At 37.7% G+C, this 25,080-nt stretch overlaps 1 protein-coding gene and 1 long non-coding RNA gene across 2 annotated transcripts in view; one reads left to right on the top strand and one right to left on the bottom strand.

Annotated features, from left to right (window-relative positions):
- The window catches only part of stxbp5l (syntaxin binding protein 5L), a 128,840-nt gene that overhangs the window by 101,886 nt on the left and 1,874 nt on the right, over window positions 1-25,080 (bottom strand). Inside the window, exon 2 of the mRNA XM_079463995.1 lies at window positions 9,314-9,411. Within this exon, the coding sequence (XP_079320121.1) occupies window positions 9,314-9,411 (98 nt within the window). The remainder of the gene's footprint in view (window positions 1-9,313; window positions 9,412-25,080) is intronic.
- LOC306898488 lies at window positions 1,269-2,675 on the top strand. Its single transcript, XR_013787120.1, has 3 exons — window positions 1,269-2,277; window positions 2,421-2,485; window positions 2,606-2,675. It is a non-coding gene; the product is annotated as an uncharacterized lncRNA (long non-coding RNA).

The following is a 25,080-nucleotide window of genomic DNA, read 5'->3' as shown; positions in this document are numbered from 1 at the left end:
ATCCGTTATCCGTGGAATGCTAGAGCGGAGGGTTTTTATGTTTTTTTTAATAAAATAGTATGTATATCCTGTATTTGTAATGCGAAAACCTTGCAAATATAGATTTAAACATCTGTCACTCTGTGTGTGCTATATATGTCTTTCATGTTTATTATTGGATTCGACTCACGATAGTCATATCAAAACAAAGGTATGAAGTCCCACGTTTATTCTTCATGTTGTTATTCTGCACTTGCGTCACAAATGTTAATACATTTCGTTGCACTGTACTTGTATCTGTGTAATCACAATAAATTGAATCCAATCCAATCCAAAAATGACCATATATCACAAAATAACCACACAGTGACCTTCCGTCATAAATTACCATATATCGCAAAATGGAGACCATATACTGAAAGTAAACCCTTTCAAAAGATGTATAGTTTTTGAATCTTGTTAATATTTTTGGACAGTAATATATCTAGTCATTGTAAACAATGTTGAAGAAAGTGACGTCAATACAGCCTACAAACTGTCTCAAGAGGTTAATGGGAGAGTTCACACAAAAGGAAAATTCCTGTCATCACTTACTCACCCTCTTGTTAATTCAAACCTGTATGACTTTCTTTCTTCTGCAGAGCACAAACGAATATATTTTAAAGAATGTTGATGTAACAAAGATCCATTAAAGGAAGGAAGGAGGCGGGAACCAGCGAAAATAAAATATCTTTTAATATAACAAACAATAAAACGAACTTAAAATGCCGGCAGCTCCCTCACAGGCAACTGCCAGCAACACACACAAACCCTAACTAAAAGCCAGTCCTGGTCCTCTCTCACTGACGGTCCGGTCGCTCGTCCTTTTATGCTCCCGATCTCCTCTGTGATACGAGACCGTTGCGCGTACAGCCTCGAATCCTGGCTCTTGTCCCGCCTACCTCACTACAGTTGGTTTATGTAGTAAATGATGACAACATTTCCATTTTTGGGTGAACTATCCCTTAAAAAAAAGGTTCCAGTAGAAACAAAGAGCATACCAGCATTTGTTTATTTGCTTTACAGTACCCAGGGCTGGACTGGTAATCTGGCATACCGGGCAAATGCCCGGTGGGCCGACGCACTTGGGGGCCGGTTAATATAAAATAATTTTTTTTTATTTGCCAACGACCGGCCCATAAAGCAGGGACAGCGGCCCATTGGTTCATTATCCATACTGACACTGGGCTGGCCCAATCATCTCTTAGGGTTAGGGCTCCACCCCTCCCCCTCGGTTTCCTGTGTCAAATGCAGTCAGTGGGTCAGAGCCAGAAATCTGTGGATTTAGGATGGAGAAACAAAAGCGCAAGGGCAAGGGGGGTGCGGAGAAGTTGCGGGCCAAACAAATACAAATTCTAGAGGTTGATGCCTCAACATGTGCAAAAATAACCGACATGTTAAGTGCTGTAGCTTCAGTTTCCAAGCCTATAGTAGCTTACCTGACGAAATTTTGCAAAAACAGGTGAACATAGCACATGGAGGAGAGGTGACAAGCCATGGTGGCACCCAGGCAGAGGAGTAGGTGTCTAATAGTGAAGTCAAGGAGAGACAGAGTGAGTAGGAGAGTGTACTTGAAACGGTAAGCAGTGTTGGGCAGTAGCGTCGCTACAAGCAGTGACGCAATTAGCTTAACTACATTTTTCAGTAGCGTGGTGGTAACGTCGCTGTTTTCTGAATCAAATAGCTTTTCAGTAGCGAAGCTCTTTTGTTGACCAAGTAGTGCGGTAGCGTCCACACAAGCTAACGTTACATATTACCAAACATTTCTGAAGAACAAGCTCATAACGGAAACACAACAGCTAAGGATCACCGATCCTGGTCCAGTAAGTGACGCCACCACCATACAGGGACCGGCCGGTGACTTCTTCGTGTTTTACGGTAAACAGCTTTTTGGTGCATTACTGCCACCTTCTGCTCCGGACGGTGACATCACAGTGTGTGGGCCTGGTTGGGCCACGACAAAGATGATGATTTACCTAAAATAATGAATATTATAGTAAGACAACATAATCGTTGTCGCTATTATAATGTCTGTCAGATTGTCACCTACTGCACTAACCACTCAGTCAGCTAAAGTCAAATAACACAGCATAAGCTATTTTGCATTGTTTTTGTAGCTAGGTTAGCAGAGTTAACTTATTCAATTGCAACTTCGGCTGATTATTCTAATGTTAACTAGCTTTTATAACATGGAGCACATTGTAATTGACAGAGTTGCAGAGAAGAGCAAGCTACTGAGGAAACTGCTGTTATTGTAAGGTGAGTTGAGATGATTGATATTATTATAAAAATATTCATAATATTGTAGACTGAAATGTGACTCGTTATTCCCCCTCTCTCTCTCTCTCTCTCTCTATATATATATATATATATATATATATATATATATATATATATCTCAGGATGCCCTCACGTTTGTAGTTCGTTGTCTTTGATGTTCAGAGCACCATGGAGCCATTTCCACTAAGTAAGTATAAAATATGTGCAACCATCTCTCTACATTGTTATATATTAAAGATACTTGTATGGGGATCATTTTTCTCATTCAGTTATCATTCTCGTCTCTCTCTCTCTCTCTCTCTCTCAGGCTTCCCTCACTTTGTGTAGGCCCTACTCCACTGCCACCTTTGGTCACCACGGAGTCAGTCAAGAGAGAGTGAGTACACTGGTCCATGGCACTTAGTTCTCAGCTTTGTAGGGGTTTTGGGGAATGGAAAAGTAGATATGCATATCTACAGGGACCGCAAGGATGGTGTACTGGTTGGTTGTGTCCGACCGATTGTGGTGGGCCGGTCTGAGCAAAAATGCCAGGGCCCTTTTTTTATCCCAGTCCAGCCCTGACAGTACCTGAATAAAAACCCAGACAACTGAAGAAGCCTATATAGTGAACATGGTCCTTCAGTTCTTAACTCTGAACTGAACTCAAGACCCATTGAAGAACCTTTATTTTTAGACTGTTCATTTGTGTGTGTCTGTGTGATGCTCATCTACCAGTCAGTTGTTTTTTTCCCATTTCCGTTCAATTCTCCTCTTCAACCTCTCCACAAATCAAACACATCAGCCTTTCTTTCAGTGGCTCTAATTGCAATCATTTCTGCACAATGAGCAAATAATGCCCTTTTTCTCTCATTCTGTCCTCCATTAGGTCCACCCTTCCCGCCCACACTTCCTTAATACCTCTAATATTCTGCCAATCAGTATCCGGCACAACTCAACCACTCTATTAAACCAAGAGACCAGGTCAAGGAGACAGTCAACTCCTCTATACTCCTAGAATATGCAAACATAACCTACAAGACCAACACAATACCAAAACAATTCATTTCATTGTTAATTCAAGCATTCGAGCAAAGGGGTTAATCAAAAGCACACAAACATAATCGAAACAAAACAATATTTGTGTGTCACCCAGGTTTTGCCCACATTGTAGGGACAATGGAAAGTCTATTGAAAGTTGACTGTACAATAACTGCAAAAAAACGCATTATTGTGCAGGTGTGTGTGTTTGTGTGTGTGTCCTGTATCTTGTTGCAGCCATAAAAGTTTAATTAATTTAATTAGTGGCATTCACTATAAATCAGTTTAAATCAAATGTAATTAAGTTCTCTGCATGGGTCCCTTGCTACACTATGAGTGTGTGTGTCTCTGTCTGTGTGTAATCGTGGGCATATGGTTTGGCAACAATTTCTGCATCCACAATACCAAGATTTGTTAACAGGATGAATATTAATGATGCCCGACAACGATGACATCATCGTAACAAACTTCTTACTGACATCAAAGAGTCCATAATGGTGCAATTCTTTCCATAGCCTAGAACATAGATTACCAGCTTCACCAATGATCTTTCGCTGCTTTGCAAGTTTAAGCCGAAGGAAACGCAAATCTAACGTACAATAAGATGATTTTACACAGAGCTGCGAGACATTTTAAAATGCAGTGAGAAAGCAAGAACTAAAGGCTGTGGCAATCATGACTGCCTGTCACAGATCCCATCAATGGTGAATTTTTGGATGTTTTATTATTGCTCAATGTGAAATTGTAAGTAATTATCCATTAGTCACAGTGTATGCTATACTAAATCTTTGCACTCAATTCTGCAAACATAAAATGTTCATTCGGTCTCATCAACCGTACATGCCTAGTGACAAATGACAGGAAAGTGACATAAGTGAAAATGAAAAGCCCATTTCACACTTTTAAGAGCTTACTAATGAACACTGGTACAACAACTGTGATATAAATGAAAAGTTAAATGTATATATTGCTTAAAAAAACATTTTGTAAAAGTGCCTGGCTTCTTAACTGGCCATTAATGTAAAATATTTATAAAGAGTTAATTTGCAAAAACACAAATCACAAAGTTTATAATTTTTTTGTTTTTATGTTTTTGCAAATAGACTGTTCAAAGCTGTAAAAAGAAACAAGAGATCTAATCAGCATTTCTAAATGTACTGTGATCATTCCAGTCCAGTGTATTTAAATCAGTGAAATTTCAACAAAATCAAACCTCAGGAGTGACAAAGTCATCTAACAGCAATATTAAAGACTGACCGCAAATGCGAATAAATGCAAATAAACAATATTTGAAATTTGAATGAAATATTGTTCAAAGAATTAAACAAAAATTATAATTTTACGACATACCTATTGTACTTTCAGAAAAACAGTTTACTGTATATAGCTACCCAACCAATAACTGTAACACAATAACTAGTTCTTCCTAAAAAGTGGTTATTGTAGCAGCCTGGAAACTTACAAACATTGTTTTGTTACCCAGTTGACTGATAAACACATAAAGCCAGCGTATCAGCTCGAAGCTTACTGTTTGGAGAAATCTCTTGCCATTTCTACACGCCAAATGCCAACAGAGCCTACGAGTATACAGAAATAAGATTAATGAGAAAGATTAACAAATCAAATGTTATGTCATGGCAGAGTACAGAAGCCAAAAATAGATGAGTATGGAACATCTGACAAATGACCATAAGAAGAGCAGTGCAAAGATGTTAGAATGAGAACAAGCGAATATAAAAATGGATGACATACTGACAGACGAAAAGATGGCAGCAGCGTGCTAACTACCGGCGTCAGCACTAAGATCTCATCATTATTTACTGTCACTCTAGTCACAAGCGCAAGGCATCTGTCATTGCCATGGTGTCTTTCTATGTTTCTTTGTAGCTGTTCCCATGTGTTTCCATGGGTGTGTGTGTTTTGCCCACCATCCCGACATTAACTAGACAGAGGCTGCGGTGAACTCTGAACGTGCCCTGCCTGATAATGAAATCAGTATTTTCTCTCCTGTTCTCTCTGCCCTACAATATAAAAGAACAGAAAGAGAAAAAAGTGGAAGGTTATGGGACTCCACCCACCTCTGTTTTTGCCATCTCACCAAAATTCATCATCACTCCTCTAACAATTCCTCTCTCCCTGTTTCCGCTAGTCTGCTATGATGAGAATCGACAGCTTTTCACAAAGGAGAATTCTATAACCTGTTCACGTGTACCTGCTCACACACATGCAGAGATCGGTACGAACTACAAATCTCTGAGAAGTAGGCATTGAATTCAATTACGTCTTTGACGACACACAAACACACACAGGTAGAAATTGTATTACCTGCCTCCTATTGGACAGTAATCCTTTCTTGGATTCTGCTATGATAAAGAACACATCACACAAACAGCAAAATCAAAATGAAAGGAGTCCCAACATATAAAAAACAAAGCCATACAGATTGTATAAGATTTATTTTGGGATGGTTATAAATATTAGCATAACTTGTAAGTATAAACTGTCACGGTATAGGGGGGTGAAAGAGAACCCAAGCACAGGACAGCGTGGGCAAAAACTCAAAACTTTAATGATCAAAAACAAAGGACTCACAATGGGGAAAACAGAACTGAACAATATTAATGATAAAAAACAAAGACTTCCCGCAAGGGGGAAAAAGAAGGAATCGGGATAACTGAAACAAAACTTTATAGGACTTTGACAAGACTAGAAAACATGAGGCGTCAAGATACAGCGTATGTACATACTGCAGGGCAAACACAGCAACTAAAACGAATCAGCACAGGACAGAAAACACAAGGACATTATATAGGAGACTAACAAAGGATAATCAACAAGGGACAGGTGTGGGGAATGAAAATGGAAATAGAAAACTAAAGGAGGAACGAGAGGGCAGGAACAGAGACGAGACCGGAGAGAATGTATGGAAGGCCATAAGGGCCATAATGGCCTCTCTCCACATAAAACAAGAGGTTCTGTCATGATTCTGCCACCAAATCCAGAAAGTCAAAACAAGATGTAACAGAACTATTACAATAAACACTGCCCATTACTTAAGAGTTAGTAAAAGTTCAGAGAACTCTGTTCTAAACACTTTCACAACCTCCACATGGAACATAACCAGACAACCAGACTTCTCTAAAGTAACTAATTTATTAAAAACATGCCAATACTCCTATTCACAAACAAATCAGTTGACGCAGAAATGTACATTGCACATCATTTCACATTTGTTTCATTCTTTAAAGTTCTTAGAGACTTTCTGAGAGACATTTTTTAATGGGTAGTATTAGGTTCAAATAGAATTCGCACCACTGCATATGCCAACACACAAGCAGCTAGAATATTCTACCAGGACTTCAGTCTAGACTGTCAATTACATTTTGTCCAAATGACTTACTGCAGATTAGGGTTCAGATTCATTTGCACATTGATCGAGCTGCATCTGTTAATCTATTCATCGAAATGGAAGTTTCACTTGGGTTTGTTTCGACTGCACTTCATTCTAGAACATATCTTTCTTTCCTGAAGCTCAGAATTACTTTATTAGATTAGTGTGACATTGATTCTTTGTCTTCATTCACAGGAGCTTGTGCAGCTAGCTGACTGCAGTAAAGCGCATGCCACACCAATCTCAGCCCAGCATGCTGCCACCCTGCCAAGTTCTGCATCAACACACACACACACACACACACACATAGAGAGATGACATCAACCGGTCAGAATGGTGTGCTCATTGCTTGCTTCAGCACGAGTATATTTTTACATGAATATACCACATATATATGTATGCTGTAAAGTTACTGTAAATACCTGCTACTTTAATAAATTTACAAATCCTTCTCAAATGAGCACACACAAACACACTTTATGTCTTCCTATTTAATCTAAAATGATTTGCAGACAGTGTATGCAGTGAGTGCACAGAAAGGTTGATAATCAATAATGCAGTGTGAATGTTTAACTTTGGGCGCTCTCAATCAATACAGAGCTCTGAACAAGAACTAAATATAACATTCTGGCCAGCGACTGAGAGAAAGATGGAGAACAATCGAGGATAGAGAGAGATGTGCAATCGCAACCCAAAACAAACATATTCTGTAAGACTACATTAATTTGATTCAACAGGGCACAGAATGGTCTTACACAATATATGCAGTAGCTTCTTCTAAACAGTTCATAGTTGTCAGCTGACCTAGAAATATCAAACAATATGTCTATCATGTCTCGCTGAACACTCACTAAACATCATTACATTTATTCAAGATTTATTCAAGAAGCACCACTGTGTAATGCATCGATGGAATAGTTTACCCAAAACTGAAATTGTTCGGTCATTTATTCATCCTTACGTCATTTCAAACCTGTATGACTTCCGTTCTACTGCAGAACACAAAAGAATATGTTTTGAGGAAAGTTAGTAACCAAACAGAAGCATTACCCACTCACTTCTTTTGTACGGTTACAAAACCAATGCAAGCCAATGGGTACCGCAGTTTTTTAAGGAAGAGTCCCAAGGAAGAGTAAATGATGACAGAATTTTAATTTTTGGGTGAACTATCCCTTTAAGAGTTGCTTTGAGAGAATATATCTTGAGTTATGTTGTTTCTTGCCACCCCACTGGCAATGTTTTTTTGTATCTGCAAGCATTATCATGTGACTCTCAGTGCATTTGTGAGGTTTATAGTTAAAACCAGAATCTTCCAATAAGGCAAATCATTTTAGCTTAGGAACAAAATTGGCGGTAACACACGGGGATCGAGCGCAACTTCAAGGGGCGACAGAACTCCGATTTTATCCACACAATGGCTGCAAATTTCATACATCAGTTTTATTTATATAGCGCTTTTCACAATGTTTCATTGTTTCAAAGCAGCTTTAAAGGAAACAAGACAAAAATTAAGAAACGTTAGAATTAGAATTAAAATAACAAGGGTCTCTATCATGTTTTAAAAATATAAAATATAATCCCTTCTATGACTCTCTGCCATTTCCATCAATGATTATGAACTTAACACATATTATCTCACAATCTGGTTTCATAAGGCATTGTATGTTGTTAAAATATGTTGGGATATTTTGACATGGAAAAATTCTGATTCTAATTAGATTTTACATTGACAGGAGAGAGAGAGAGGAACACACAGACAGAAAGGCCGCCTGCAAGAGAGAGACAAACACCAGACGTGTGAGAAAAATGAGACAGAAGCATTGAAAGAGAGCAGTGCTTTTCTCAGTTAAGTAACACTATCCACAATTATGCACGGTAATGACAGATCCATAATTAGCAGATCCATAATAAGCTAATTCGCAATGATGCAATAATGTCCCACTATCTGTCTCTTGCTGCTTCCTCCCGCTTTCTGGCCTCCTCATCTCTCTACTTCCTGCTCTGTTTGACTGCATCTCTCCGCACACAGACTTTTCTGCCAAATTCTAAGATGAAGCCACTTATAATACACTGATAAAAACCATGATCACTGAAGAGAAGTCAAAGCATTTAACACCATCATGTTGCTTCTTGCGGTCAATGTTTTCAAATCACAAAACACTCCAGACACTTTGGATTGAAGAGTAATATTTTCTCATGCAGCTGAGAAAACGAATTGCACATGTTGTAAATCAGATTACACATTTCAATTCTCTCTCGAACTGTGATCCCTTTTTTTGTTTATTTATATTCTCTGGCAAAATACTAAGCTAATACTAATGTCATCTCCACTAATTGCAGTGTCATTTTGTACATTATTCATTTAACTGTAGGTCTCTAACTTTCTCAATCATTAACAGCATTAATACATTACTGACTGTATGCAATGATTCCTTTCGGAGTCCATCGACCTTTCTTGGACCCCTCTATGCCATTGGGAGGTCTTAAAATCAATGAAAATGACAGAATTATAGCTTACCTAAAACAGCAGCTAATCCTCCCAAAGTCTCAACATTACACTGTGGAGAAAAAAAACGGTAGCACTGCATCACAGAGGAGAAAGGATACACCCGTACTCCTCCAGAACGACAGCCAATGGCAAGGATCCTCTGCACCGGGTCAAATGCCAGAGCTGTGGGCTGATAAGGGAATCCATGACGTACCGTCTAAAATAAAGACAAAACATGGAAGAATTAGAAAGCATGGCGTGAAACATCAAAACACAAACACTTGCTTTAAACCCTCATTGTGCCCGTCCATTCCGTCATCTCCTCCCCAAGGTACTGTATATCTTATACTTTTCCAAATAAGTCTTTAAATGGCAGTACTGACAGAGTTGAACAAAACCTGTTTAATTTCAAATAGTCTCCTTTAACCATTTTGAGTTAAATATTTACAAACATATTTCATGCTGATGGATGTCAAAGTTTCTAATCAATCAAATGTTGAAGTACTTTAAAACAATCTGCTTCTCTGACCTCCAGTAATCTGGTGTTAAAACTGGTCACTGTAATTCACAGCTTCAATTAATAATGTCAGCCACCAACTGCTTATCTTCACTTCACCAGAGACGGTAATCCAGATTTGCACATTCATAGCTTGTTTACCATCTGTAGAAGAGTGTACAACGTCAGATGGAAGGAATCATTCCTTGTAACCTGCATTTTCACCACCTGTGAAGCTGGAATCGGCTATAGGAAGAACTGGGACGGGAAACACAGTTCTCAAACAGACACGCCGCTACTCTAATGCGCATTAACTGCAATTTTACGGGATTGTGCCTACTTTGAGTGTTGCTGCTTGTCCCTCTCATTAAAAATGATTTGTATCCTAGCAGTTAACATTTTCCAGGCTGTTCCGTCTGAGCCTTACACTGCTTCTAAAGCTCTCTGTCGGTTCAGGCAACAAAGGCTTCTCAACAGCTGGAAACCAAACATGGTCAGGTGTTATTGCCACCAATAGGTACAGGTCAATGGCCAGATTTAGCCCAGATTAGTGCAGGGTTTTAGACATGCATTTTTGAGCATTAAATAACGCTGCAAATTCCAGTACAATGACAAGTGCAAACCTTAATAAATCACATTGAGTTTAAAAACGCTCCTACCATAAAGTTTAAATCTAAATCTTTCCGTCTAAAGCGGAAGCTTCTACAAATGCATATGCAACAAGCTAAATCGCAAAACAGCTGTGTCCATGCCTTTTCCGCGCTAATTTTCACCTGGTGTCTTTAGTAAATACAGAGAGTTTTTTACACCAAAAGAGGCGTTTGCGCTGCCGCAAGCTGTTAGTACATCTTTCCCCAAGCTGATGAAGTACTAGATCTTACTGAAAACATTTCACTATCCATTTGATTCCCATTGTTTTTATAGGTTGATTATAAAAACTACATAGACTGATATGGAAGTGACTGATTTGCAATGTCTCCATTAGGCAGCTTGGTAGGTTTGGGAACCGAACCAAGCTTAACATCATTAACACTGAGATCCCAACATTCAGCCAGAGCAACACCACTCAGTCTCTCTTTGAAACAAAAGGTCACAGATCGCTCAACCGCTGTAGTGTCAAGAACTATCAAACAAGTTTAAATCTGTGAAAAACACTGCAACAGTGGCTGAAATAGCTACTTTATAGTTCACAGTAGGGCTGGGTGAAATGGAGCTATATTCCGTTACTGAATATCTCTACCGCAAGAAAAATCTCTATTCCGTGGAATGTAAATAAGTGGGCGTGGTTAACTCAGCACTCTGCAAGTTAGACGTTTTGAAGAAAGAACGTGTGAAATCCATGCATAATACATTTATCAATCAAATAAGTACAATTTATCATCCTCCAGTCTCTTGTTTCGTGATCAACGTGTGTGAATCCACTCCAGTGGATCATTTTCTCTCTCTCACCCGCAATGCTCATCTTTTTTTATACGCACGTGCGGATTAATGCTGTTAATAATTGTAAAAGATTCAAACTCTCTATGAAACTCACCATGTGAGCGATGTGACGCACGGCTAGCTACCATTTCGGGAGGCAAGTCTCACAAAGACAAGTGTGAGAATAATCAAGGCAAGAAAATATAACTGTATAGCATTATAGAAATAGGGTGGAGATATCGAAAGGCTAAACGATGTGCTAAACACACAAAAAAGAGCGGATCTAATAGAGGATAAAGAGCGACGAAGACCTACAGTACAGAACCCAGAATCAACTGTGGTGGGTGACAATTTCATTGTTTCATAAATTATGTTCACTTGGTTTACTGGTGAAATGTATGTAATCTGGGCAGATTTAAAGCACACAAATCAACATAAATATTGGCTGAATACCATATACTGTAACCTGCACATTTCTGGCCCACTTCAACACAACAGTCACTAAGCAACTAATAAAGATGCGCTGGTTTGTTTGCTTTGATAGAAATAGAGCAGACCCAAGAAACATAAAAATGTGGGGTAACCAACAAAGAAGCACTACTGACAATTGTTGTCAGACCGTGGGCTATCTTGTCTACTTGTACTTTTTATGAGACCACAGGCTTTTTTGTTTGATTGTTTGAAGGAGCAGTTCACTTCCAAATGTCCTCCATTGACTTTCCATAGTAGGAATAGTGAATGGGGGTACATTTTGAATGTATTTGTCCACCTTAAATGCATTTTAGTGCATAGAAAGATACCCGTAATTGTTTAATAATACCAAATACAGATTTTATAATACATTTATTTTAAAAATATAACTATGACACATTTAAGCTATGCATTTTTAACATGCACAGCCCGAAAGTCGAACACATAACCTGTTCACAACAGTAAGAAGTTAAGACTAAAGGTTATTAGTACAGTACACATCAATATTTTGATTATATTTGGCTGTTGATTTTGCTGTGTGTTCCAAGTGTACAATTTGCAAACACCTGTCTGTTTGTCTTCTTCTGGAATCAACTCAAACTCTTCATAGCCAACAAAAGCAATGATTGTGCATCAAAGTTCACCCCATTCACAAGCAATTCACTTCTTTCCAGCCTTACAAAATAAATATTTTAAACCTCTGTGATCGATTAGCCTGGTCAAGAGCCAACTTTAAATGATTCGGAGCAGGTGCTGTCCACAACCACTGGTGCTGAAACAAAAACATCAAGAGTCTGCAGGTCTGTGTTAGCCACAGATGGTGCTGAAATCCATCACACATGCAGCTCCAGAGCTGTGACGCAAATTGGCATTGTTCAAAGAATCAATGATATCAGAAATGCTTCTGCGGATTACTATACAGTAGTCCCTGATTGAGACAGCATGAGTGTAACAAATTTAAGATGTCCACATTGGAATGTTTCATGTGACTTACTGTCTCATTCTCTTTTTTTCTTTGACTGCGTGTAAAATCACCTTTCGTGCACTCTCTCTCTCTCTTCTTCACTTCCCCCATTTTTTGGGCACCCTTATGTACGTGCGTTCATCAATAATTCATCTGCATGGCCCTGGACTGATGCAAGTGAGTACTGGATGAATGAGCAGGATAGAGTGATCACAAAGCAGGAAAGAGAGAGAGAGAGAGAGAGATAGAGAGAGAGAGATGATCCATCCGTGGCTATTAAGCAGGAATGGAGCTGTGACGAAAACCTCTGTCACGTTCAGATTTTCTGGACTTGTGAAAATGCCTGCAGGTTTATTGTCTGATTATGCAGAGGTTTGGAGCCATTGGTGCGTCTGCATGGGCGTGGCTGTGTTCGATGTTTCATTGTGTCAGTGTGTCTGTTGCCTTATCGTCTCTATTAATCAAACGAGTGCTAATGAATGCCTCAGCGTATGGATTTTTATTAAGTGCTCTGCTTTATTGCAGACTATTTAAGTAAGCCCCCTCCCATTCTCTCTTCCTCTCTTGCTCTGTGTCTGTATCCCTTCTCCGATATGGGCTCTTGTCTCCTCCATTTAGCATTTTAATTTCTTCACCCTATATCTACAATGCCATACAGTTATATTATGCTTAAGAGTGTGTATGTGCAGAAAACCATTCCTTTCTTCCTATATGTATATATATATATATATATATATATATATATATATATATATACAGTATACATTCCCTCCATTGGTAACTCCTCATGATTCAATTTCCTGCTGCAACAGACAAATGCCGGATAAGACATACAAGTGAATCCAGAAAATCATGTTGTGCAGATGCACAGACATATGCATGCACACTCGCAGCTTTCTGAAACCAACACGGTCGCACCACTCGTCTCGCTGTCACAACCTAGCAAAAAATTGTGTTAATGTCCAGAACCGGCCAGGCACGCATTAGCTGTTTTTGCCCTGCAAGGCCCCGTATTTGTGTCTCTGCAAGCTGTGGCATGCTCTTGTGCCAACTTCTTACAGAGGAGCAAGCCTCTAGTGAACTTCCCTCCCCCACTTTTACTGTTCCACCAAGTCATTCATACTGGCTATATATATCAGCTTCTACATGCTGCAAGTATTAGTCTATGCCTCTTCTTCTGTCTGTTAGACTGAAATACCTACAGTACTTCCAGAAGTATGTAATTTAATTTAAGAATACAGACAGGAATTGAATACTTCCGGTAATACCATTGGTTGCCTTTCACCCTAGACATATGTTGGTAACTATTGAGAATAATGGTATGATCAAAATGGATGTCTTAAGGTCTACACTGATACATTGACCAAGTACTTTTAGGATTTTTTTTCTGTGTGAATTTCTTAACAGCAGCCTTTTACCTGGGTGTTAATGGATACAAATATTCATCACAAACTATTTGAATGTGTCTCAGTGTATATAATCAAACACTGTAAATATATCCACAAGTTCCTCCACCTAGGTCCTAGAGGATTGGTCTCAACCTAAAAAGTAGATTCGGACAATTTAACAGCTCAAGTACACCCATTTGTCAAGCTTAAAAATTCATGCAAGCCTCTTAATAAAATTAGTACCACCCTGTTTCAGTTTTTTTTTTAAACCCGCTTGCCTGTTAAGTGTCTGTTAAATACTCTAAACGTTTCCCCTTAACTTATACAAACTGAGGTATGAGCTGAAATTTGTACTTATACAGATGCTTTACACAGACATTAGGTTGAAAATATCCCAGAATAACACTTTAATGAGCCATAGACACACACTAGTCTCGCAGCTGGAATAGAGGCGGGTGGCCTGGGCTTGGCAGCGCTGCGGTCTTTAATCATGGGCTGGAGAAGAGGTTGAGACGCAAGGGGGCGCTGACCTCCTGTTTGTCCCAGCAGGGTGATGTGACCCGGGCCAGGAAGGAGACACGGGGCCCCTGGGACCTCCCTATACGTATGTAAAGGGAAGTATAAACAGGCCCTGTTCAGGCTGCGAAGAGAATCATTTGCCATTAAATATACATAGTACAGAGAGTGGATGAAAAATACATCTACTGGCCCCAATCCTTAAAGCCTCATTCATATTTCATACCAAGAAGATCCATTTTTCCTCCCTCTTTCTTTATTTCTCCATTTATATCTATGGTTATCTTTGATGAGCGTGCACTTTTTGTTGTGTATGGTATGTTGATTTCTGAATGCATGAATCTGAAAGAAACCAAATGAAGAGACCTAAGCGAAGAGACTCTCTAGAACACAGAGAAAGTCTCTCTCTCTCTTTCTTTATCTCTATCTCTCTCTATCTAATTACATTTCAAAGCACTCGTTCTCCATTGCTACAAATATTCCAACACACATACACAATGAACTCTCTTTCTCGCTCATTCACTCAGCCTCTTGCTTTAGAAGGAAGGGCGGGCGAGTCTAGACCCCGGTCTAAAAATAGACCACACATCTAGCGTTCCTGTGCACTGCTCTGTGCCTAAGACTGCAGATCACGCTGTCACAATAGCGCTTGCAACCAGACGCGCAAACCTACACATCATCGTAATAATAGAACCAGTATTGTCGCACACTCACCTAAATATCCGTGGACCGTCAACATCACTTGCATTCATCTAATGCCTTCTACTCACATAACACACTTATTTATTTATATAAACGACTTGGTCGACAGCATTGAACTGTTGCTGCAATGCAATATAACACAGTGTAAGCAAAAGATGGTCTATATGTCCGTAGAATCATTACTAATGCAGCATGTATTAAAAATGTATTATTACTATAATATTACTGCCTGGAAAAGTAACATCTAGATCAACAAAGCAGGGCATCATCGTAACCAGCCAGCACTTATTCACTGTCTAGGGATGTTAATATCGACCATTTAACCGTTAACTGATTTTGACCAATTCAAAATTTTGACCGATTAATACTATCAGTTAAAAGATTTAAAAGGTATATTTATTTTTTTAAGTTAAGTAATATTATTAACACATTTTTTATAATAATAATACAAATTTGTGTTTTTTAGTTCTCTGTATGGTGAAAGAAAAATTAGCTACAGCCTACGGAAGCCGTAAAGTGCCAAACAAAACAACAAATCGCAAAACAAACAACAAATCTAAAAGCCAAAAAACGAATCCCAAATCACAATTACAAATCTGAAAACGCAACAGCAAATCTGAAAACACATTAACAAACCATAAAGCGCAACAACAATTCCGGAAACAAAACAACAAATCAGAAAACACAACGACAAATCCGGAAACAAAATAACAAATCAGAAAACACAACGACAAATCAGAAAACACAACGACAAATCCGGAAACAAAATAACAAATCAGAAAACACAACGACAAATCAGAAAACACAACGACAAATCAGAAAACACAACGACAAATCAGAAAACACAACGACAAGTCAGAAAACACAACGACAAGTCAGAAAACACAACAACAATTCGGTCAAACCCGAAAAGGTAGGTCTTTTGTGTGACCGGGGTAGTTACTGCTGATTGGACGGAACCCCTGTCAATATATATTGCATTATATATTTTCGTTTCATAATGGAAGGAATTTCATAATGGATAATAAATCTGTATTATAAGCAGTTTAAAAAAGGGTAACCATTTTGCATTTTTATTTTGTGCTCTATGTTAATTTGTATGACTCTTTAACTACTATAGCACAAAATTGTATAAAAGATATACAAACACACCAGACACACTGCATTTACCATTTATTTACTTGGAAGAAGATTAATATATCAATCAGATAGTGATTTAAATTGGACTCTTGCAATGATTTGTGTTTTGAATACACTTAAGATAAATTCTCTATAATATCGCTTTAAATGTATGTATCTGTACGTATAGGACATGTTTCGGTGTGTTGTGTACGATGCCCCTGCTCAGCAGTGCACACAAACATACTCAGGGAATATGATTGACAGCTCAACAATCAGTAACTGAACTGAAGAAAAATTTATTTGTAAAGTTTTTGTATATAAAATTTTACTTAAAACATTTTTGTCAAGTTTTCTTGAGTAAATTTACTTTTGTGCAAAAAAGGTTTTAAGCAAAATGAAATTAAAAAAAGTAGATCTAGAGTTTTTTCAGTGATACTGTGCGTATCCGCAAATGACAGACAGATGTTTAGAGATCAGGTATTAAGTTTTACTGTTTACTCATTCCTTTAATGGAATCCATTCCAACCATTGGAATCGCCTTTCGATTCCCAAGCCTTAGAATCTATTATTTTTGGAATCGATTCCCAGCCCTATCCAAAACGCTGCAGGTTTGTGAACATTTTATAATTTGTGGCTGCAGGTGTTGTTGTTGATCTTTTCTACTGCTGTTTGCATGATAAAATAAATCTGTTAATTTTTTTTAACATTGCAGAGACCGTCGTCAACTGTGTCAAATAAGACGCAGCATTCGAAATCTGGCATAGCATGTATTTTTATTATATTCCAATTTAATATTAAACTCTTATCAGTTAAGGGTTAATGTTGGGATAACGAGTGTTGGTTCTTGGTAAGGGAAATTAACCGAAATGAGCATCCCTATCACTGTCTGTCTCTAATTTCCTCTTTTTGTAATTTCTAAATCTGCACATTGCTCTTGTGGACCTCTTGTGGTGCCCAATACATCAGAGATGGCTGGTACATATGGTGGAGATACTCAGAGGGCTGTTTTCCGAGCTTCATGCTCATAAAATTTCTATAGGCTTTGCACATGAGGATCAGGATGAAAAGCTCTATAGACTCTGTTATGAATCATTCAGTACACATTTTCAGTCCTCAAACTACAAAAGAAAATCTAGATACTGAACTTTTAAGGAATTTTCTTCATCCTTCTCAAATTAATTGATGTGTTCATATTTCTGATGTCCATCAAACTTGCTTTTGTTTAAAATACATTGCACGGCTCAATGGGGAAGGACACAGGGCATGACCTTGCTGAGCCAGAATTTATGACTAGAGCCGGACGTCTACACCATGAAAACATAAAAACAGTTGACTTGTTTTAAAAATGTCTATTCAAAAGTAATACTGTAAGTAAAAATTATTAAGAAGACAATACACTACAATGAGAACCTGACTCAACATAGTGTAATACACTTTAACACACACTTAAACAATTTCAAGCGATAGTTCATTTCTGAGCAATTTAAGAACTGCTTTTCATTAATTCTCATTAGGATAAAGTGTTTATATTGTAACACTCTCTTACACTTAAGCCGACTATATTCTAAATTTGTTATGTAAAGTATTAATTTAGCAAATACTTTTATGCATAGCACCTTTAAATACAAAAGAATTGACAAACCCAACTGGTTATAAATTAATCTATGCTGTGTTTTATACAACCATTAATACTGGGTTGTTTCAACCCATTGTTAGGTCAAATATGTAAACAATTTCTGGGTTCATTTAACCCAACAGTTGAGTTTACCCCTTTTGTGGACTTTTTATCTGAGGACTTATGATTTTTGCTTTTGTGTGTGTGTGTGAGTGCATGCATGCGTCTGTGTAGAAGTAATTGTGCAAAGAAACACACATACTGTACAAACTGTTTGTGGCATACACACATGCAAAGCTTTGTAAGGTCCTCAGCTAAGTGCTGTCAAGAATAATTTCCCAAAGACAAAAAAACTTGAATGGATGACCCAGAATGCACCAATAGGGTTAATGTGTACGTGTAAATTAACAGGAATAAGAGAGAAACAAACAAGAAGATAAAGTATAAGTACAGGAAGTACATGGCTTCTACTATTATTACAATAGTTTGAGTGTGCATAAAGACTTGGACTGAATTAAAACACATTATCGTGATAGCTTTGCTCACCCTAACCCCAAGACATACCTGTGAGATTAAAAGACCCCTATGTAATCAGAATAGTGTTGATTGAATCTTGCTCAAACATCCTTGAATATTATTTTGACAAAGATTAGGCAAATAATTGAATAAATATTCTAAGCCAGGAAGAAAAAAAGAGAGTGAGGCAGGTGGTGGGGGTAGATACCAGATAAGAGAAATTAGGCTCTTTTATTGGGTCAATAAATGTGCCATCAGCCTGGTGATGCCACATGAGGGCATACAGCCCACTTTAAAAGCAGTTCTGTGGCCAATCAATTATAATCCAGACCATCATCTTCACAGACACACACATGCCGATTTTGCTATGAGGACATCTCACAGACTTTCATTGTTTTCACATTAGCTTCTCCTTTACCCTCCAACTCTACCCTTACCCCTCCATTCACAAAAAACATCCATTCAGGCAGCAGAAGCAATAGAAGAAACGGTACATCTGCAACATAAAAAAAGTCGTATCCCTTCCAATAAGTTTAGAGTACAGATGAAATGAGTTGCGTGCACATGAAGTGCATTCTTTCTCATATATTTCAGAATTTCTGTTCAAAATTGTTAAAGCTGTAAAGCACGAATTTGACAGGAAAACGACACCACACCGCTTCTGCATTGTAAACTCTGACAAAACTACTGTACGTGCTTAAAATCAATGAAACGCGAACTGTGTACTGATAGTGCACCCCAAAAATAACGCGGATTCATTGCATGTTGCTCTGCTTAGTCTGATATGATGCTCTGCAGAAAAAACTTGTGAATTTTCGTGCAACAGCCGCGACAATGCTGATCCATGAGAAAGACAACAGACGTCAGAATTTTTTTTAAAGCGGTGGGTTCTGCAACACACAGTTCTGCTGGAGGAGTGTATCAAAGCACAGAAATACTACGTCATACATCCAATGTTAAGCATGAGAAGCCAGCACGTTCAACAGTGTGAAGAAGTCAGAATGTATGACATAACATGTTTCCTCCACTTTAACATAATATTGCTGTGACAGTAAGGGTTGTTTCTATCTAAATCGCTCTGTTTACACATTTAGTATAAGGGGTATAGTATTTACTATAGTATCTCTTCTCCATGCATCTCTCATCTAAGGGCTCCTTGCCCCGAACAATGCTGAAGACCCTTGTTTTACACAATTAACAATTAATTAATAATTATATTTAAAGTAAAACATGATTTAGGCAGATTTGTTAACGTTTTTGATTCACAATATTTGCGTGGACATTTTCAAAAATGTGATCCATATGCAAATATACCCAAGATTAAGCAGAATATTACAGAAACAATGTTTTTGTTCTTTACAGTGCAAGTTCTACATACTGAACATTTACAGCTGATTAAATATAGCTGATAGTGTATACACATGTAAACACAAACGGCAAAAGATTGCAGCAGAGCACACTTTTCTCGGTAAGCTGAGAAAGACATTCTTCACAAATAATTTGTTTGTATTTGTTTGTGTTAGAAACGTCTTATGGGAAAATGTAATTTGGTATGTTCCCTGCTACAATAAATAACACCTTAAATCATGCACTTATTGAGAAGAGATGTGCAATTACTTTTCTACTACTTTTCACTTGGCAGACAATAAAATTGAAAAGGATTAAAAAGATTCTCAACAGACACCTCTAGATAGAATACAACAAAACGTATAACCTTTACACCTGAATTCAGTCACAAGTACTTCTTATTAAAGGAAGAGAGAGAGACAGAAAAAAAATGAAACAATAAGAAGGTTAATGTGATGATTCGTAAGCAATTGTCCATCTGCGTGTCTCTGCTTTGTCAATGGTGGTGCATTTTCATGAAGACGTCATATGAACAGACGAGAGTATGTGTGGGCGCATCACGTTTGAACCCTGCTGGTGTTTATGCTGCCGGCAAGAATTCATGCAAAGAATTAGAATGCAATTACTGCATGTACAAGCCATTATGTACTTGAGCATGCATGTGCACTTGTCTAACTGGATTTCCATCTACGGACGTATCGGCTATCACTTGCATTTCCAGGGAGGGTGATGGTTCAATGCTAAAGTCATCAGAAAGGGAGGCAATGGAAAGATGCCAATCACAAATGAACACAGCTGTCAGGAGTTATATCATCATTGACTTTAAACAAATATTGATGAATGGTGGCAGTACGGCTGATATGGAGGTGAGACAACAATGTCTTAATTGGACATTGGACGGCTCGTGCCGAGTGTTCTGGAGTCAACCTCGCAATTCCAGCCAGACATTACATTTGTCCCTTTTGAATTTCACGGTAAATATACATGTCACTGTTTGAAGCGTGAAGGCTAGACATGTGCCGGTGTTCGATAATACGATACACCACGGTAGTGAAAATACATGGTAGTATTTTTGCGGGCACTTCAAATCACCGTGAACAAGAGTGTGCCTTATCTTTACCTTTGTCCGCACAACATTTCAAGTTGGAGATGAAACTCAACACAATCGAATCTTGCCACAGAGTGCTGCTTTTAATGTCTATAAATGTCTATAAAGCTAGCTATCCTACTACTTTCTATCTGGGAAAAAACACAAATTATTGCATTATTGTTGTACTGACATTGACAGGTAATTATTTACTATAAAGTAATGTGTCAGTAATAATGACAATTTAAACATCAATCCATGAATCTCATATTATTTGACTATGTATGTTGAATACACTGTACAGCAAAAGGGTAAAGTGGGCATCTGTAGCTTTATCATCACTTTTAAATGTGTTCCTTTACTAAAATTTAGTATGATATAAAATATGCATTATCATATTTAATTAAACATGTGACAAACTATCATTTATTCTTATTATTTGTTGATAATTGAAAGTTAATAAACTTGTTATTGACACTATAACGCTGACGTTTGCTTATCTTTTCAACTTTTGTAATACATTTCATCACTGTGATGATACCGTCTACAGTAATAAAAGCTTCATCAATTACCGCAACATAAAAATGTACTGCCGGCACAAGCCTGCTGACAGCTATACTGAAGAATTTATGAATATCAGTGCAGATAGCCAAAACTCTATTTGCTTGAGGGTTTTTTTTAAGTGCTGGATACAATTTTACTATTAACTAATAACGTAATGGCACCAAGCTATCAGCTTTGTAGCTTTAATGGCTTTAAATAAGAAACAAACTAAAATGTGCTAAAATTACACAGAAAGATAGTATGCATGCGCTGAATAAATTATTTAATTATTTACATCGCAGTGGTATTTTAGCACATAGGTTAAACTGAATTGATGGGGGGGGGGGGTATAAAACAAAAACACAAAAGTCTTGCAAGAAAATCAGTCCTTTAACTCACGCATTTGCGCGAGTCATTCAATTACAGCAAGAAAAAACAAAGGAGGATCAGAGAAGTGGAGTGGGAAAAGGTTTAGAGGATATAGATTGGCTGAGGACGGCTATTCATTTATAGGTGATTACAAACACAGAGCTGCTTGCAACATTAACTACATTGGCTCTGCTCAGTGACTGGAAAGACAACACAGTTTAAATGAGGGTATGAAATAACAATCAGGTTTAAACAAGTGACACCACATAAATTAGTTGAGCAGATGTAAAACCATGGAAAGATAAGCAGAAAAATACTACCTAAAAAACTAGCCCTTTCACAATACCCCTGTCTATCTGGACAAACAATGATGTCCTATCGTTTCTATATGGCCCTACTACCACTTTGATTAAACATAGTGTTTTATTGAAAATAAATCTATTGTACATCCATCAACAATAGAGACCAAACAATTCATATTTGTTTGTATTTGGTTGAGTGAGCACAGCTTTTCTGTTGAGAGATGAGGATATGTACAGGCAGAGCAGGCTGCTCTGAGCACAGGCTGTGCAGCCACTGCGGTCTCAGAGCAGCACAGAGGAAGCCACCATAATACCACAATATCTTTTCTTCAGAAAAACAATAAAAACAACTTCTGTTCATTTCATAAAGGAGGATATACATAACTTATTTGGGTAATAAGAAAATACAGAGCAAAAACCAAGGCTTGGAAAGCAAGCTTACCTGTTTCTGTTAACATTCCATTATATTGTAAAATAATATTTATTGCATTTAGTTATTTCATATGCTTGATATTGTTATTTTTCTGTGCATATAATAATCTTGGAATGAAAGAACCGAACAGAGAGTGACAGAGAGAGATCTACATTTAACCAAATATGAAACATGACAGTCCATGACGGAAGCTGTTGTCAAATCCCATGATTCAGTTCAGTGATCAAACCAGAATTGGATGTCAAAGTCTTTTCGTAAGCACACGAGAGGGGTTCAACAGAATACTTCATATCTGAGATTCCAGAGCACTGTTTCAGTCAACATCCAAAAGAACACACCCCTTTCCAGACTCCATCATACCTGTGCCAACAATACTTGCTTTTTACTCGCTAAAGATGCCTATGGCCCAAATGTTGCTTATCTATTCCAGATTAAGTGTATTCTTAAATGGTGAACAATAGAGACCATTAAAGCAGGATTTGCAAATATGCTGTTATTGAAGAACGGGGCTTCAGTAACTATACTGAACTTGACAGTAAACCTGAAGGGCACAGATAAGTGATGTTGCCCAGTTCACATCATAAGCAAGAAGTTATCAAAGAGGTTATCAAATCAAAAGAGGGTGTTTACATAAACAACCGGCCAGTTTAATTCTAAGGGTCAATGAGAGGGTGGAAAAATAGTAATGAAAAACAAAATGACCTTGATTAACATCTAATGGATATGAACTCTTTAAAAACATTGGGCTACAAACAACCTCTGCAAATTTATGCAAAGCAAATCTAAATGCATACAAATTCAAAAATGGTTTTTGCTGCTTGTCCAATTTGATTAATTTGAGTAAGTTAAATCAACACAATTATTGTCAAATTTGGTCACAACATGTTTTTTTCATGTTCAGTTGTAACTTAATACCTTCATGTTAATAATAATAATGATATAAACATATTATATATTAAATATATAATCAAGTAAAAATGAGAAGTAACAACATTAAATGTATGCGAAGTAACAATCAGAAAAAAGGTGAGTTTTGAGCAGTGTTCTGAATTCAGACAAGTTATTTGTCATGTTGGCACTACAGAAATTATTATATAATTATTATACCATTATATAATTGGTAGAGGATTTAAATTTCCCATTGTGCTTTGCATAAGATTGCATTTTGAGAGTTATTTTGTTAAAGGGGTGATTCGCCGGAAATACGTTTTTTTCTTTGTCTTTGGTGTGTTATAAATTGCCTATGCATGTATTAGACACGTAAAATTGCAAAAATGTAGGTGTCGGAACAAAAGATGTATTTAATCTAGAAACGAATGCTCACACAGACCTGCCTGAAACGCCTTGTGTAACACCCTGGCGAATCTACGTCACTTCGTAACACGATTTCACTAAGACCGCCCAAATCTAAACGCAAGTAAAGTGGTCTTGTAAATGTCATTGTACCGTTGCAGCCATGTCGTGAAGACATTTACATTTTACATTTATTCATTTGGCAGACGCTTTTATCCAAAGGCCACAGCTTGTTAAACTTTATTTTCAACACTGTTCCATAGAAGTACAATCCAAATGTTCAGGTTTGTGCAGAGCATTTCACCAAAGATTGCTTTCTCGAATCTGGGAGAGATCAAGACCAGCTATGCACGGAAAAAGTGGGGCAATTCCAACAGTTAAAACTCATCAAGGGCTGTCTGGCGCTTCAGATTCGCAGCCAGTAAGTATATTTTCATAGTAAAAGACTTTGTTACGGACCAACGCGAGTTGATTTTAATGTTATTGGTTCATTGTGTGATCTGTAAAATGCAAACACGTGCGCAACGTGGAAAAATCCTTATAATCAGTAATTATGATCCAACTAGGGGCAAAAAATTTGTGTTTATAATGGGGTTTATTGTCTTTGTCTCGACAAGACATGGCTTAACACTGGTTGATCAAGAAGGGCCGAAATTCCCTGCTATAATTCGAGCTTGTTTTTATCTCACACAAACTCTGTACGATGTAAATGGTTGTTTGTTAAGAGGCGTTACATTTCCGTGCAGTATTCGACCAATCACTACGCACTAGTGAACTGGCCAATCATAGCATACCTCGCTTTTCAGAGGGATAAACTTTGTAATATAAGCGCGTCTCAGAGAGGCAGAGCAAAGAGGAGATACAAACATGCACGTTATGTGGAAAATACATCGTTTTTAAACCTCAAATCGTGTATACACATTGTATTACATCTAAAGCAACAATAATATTCGTTTTAACCACGTCAAATGACCCCTTTAAATTAGTGTTGTTTGACGTTGTTACCAACGTGAACGAAATGAAATAATGCTGAGTAAACATACCTTTATTTTGTGCCACCAATGTGCATTATTTTTTCATGTTAATACAACAGATTGTTTTGTCAGTGTCGCTGTTATTTCTATAGGCAAATAGCTTAAAAGAAGAGTATGTGCGAAGCGTCAGGTCTCGCTGTGTGTTGTTTGATTTAATATCTTGGTTGGCGATTGTCCAACCTGTTAAGATATTCTACGTGCAATATGTTAAGAGCTTAAATCGTTTGCAAGAAGCTTAGAAGGAAACGACTGCAAAATGAAAACACGTT

Source organism: Barbatula barbatula (genome assembly GCF_947034865.1).
Source record: "Barbatula barbatula genome assembly, chromosome: 9".
Classification (NCBI taxonomy): Eukaryota; Metazoa; Chordata; class Actinopteri; order Cypriniformes; family Nemacheilidae; genus Barbatula; species Barbatula barbatula.
The sequence above is the reverse complement of the archived record's forward strand: the minus strand, read 5'-3'. Positions and strand labels throughout refer to the sequence as shown.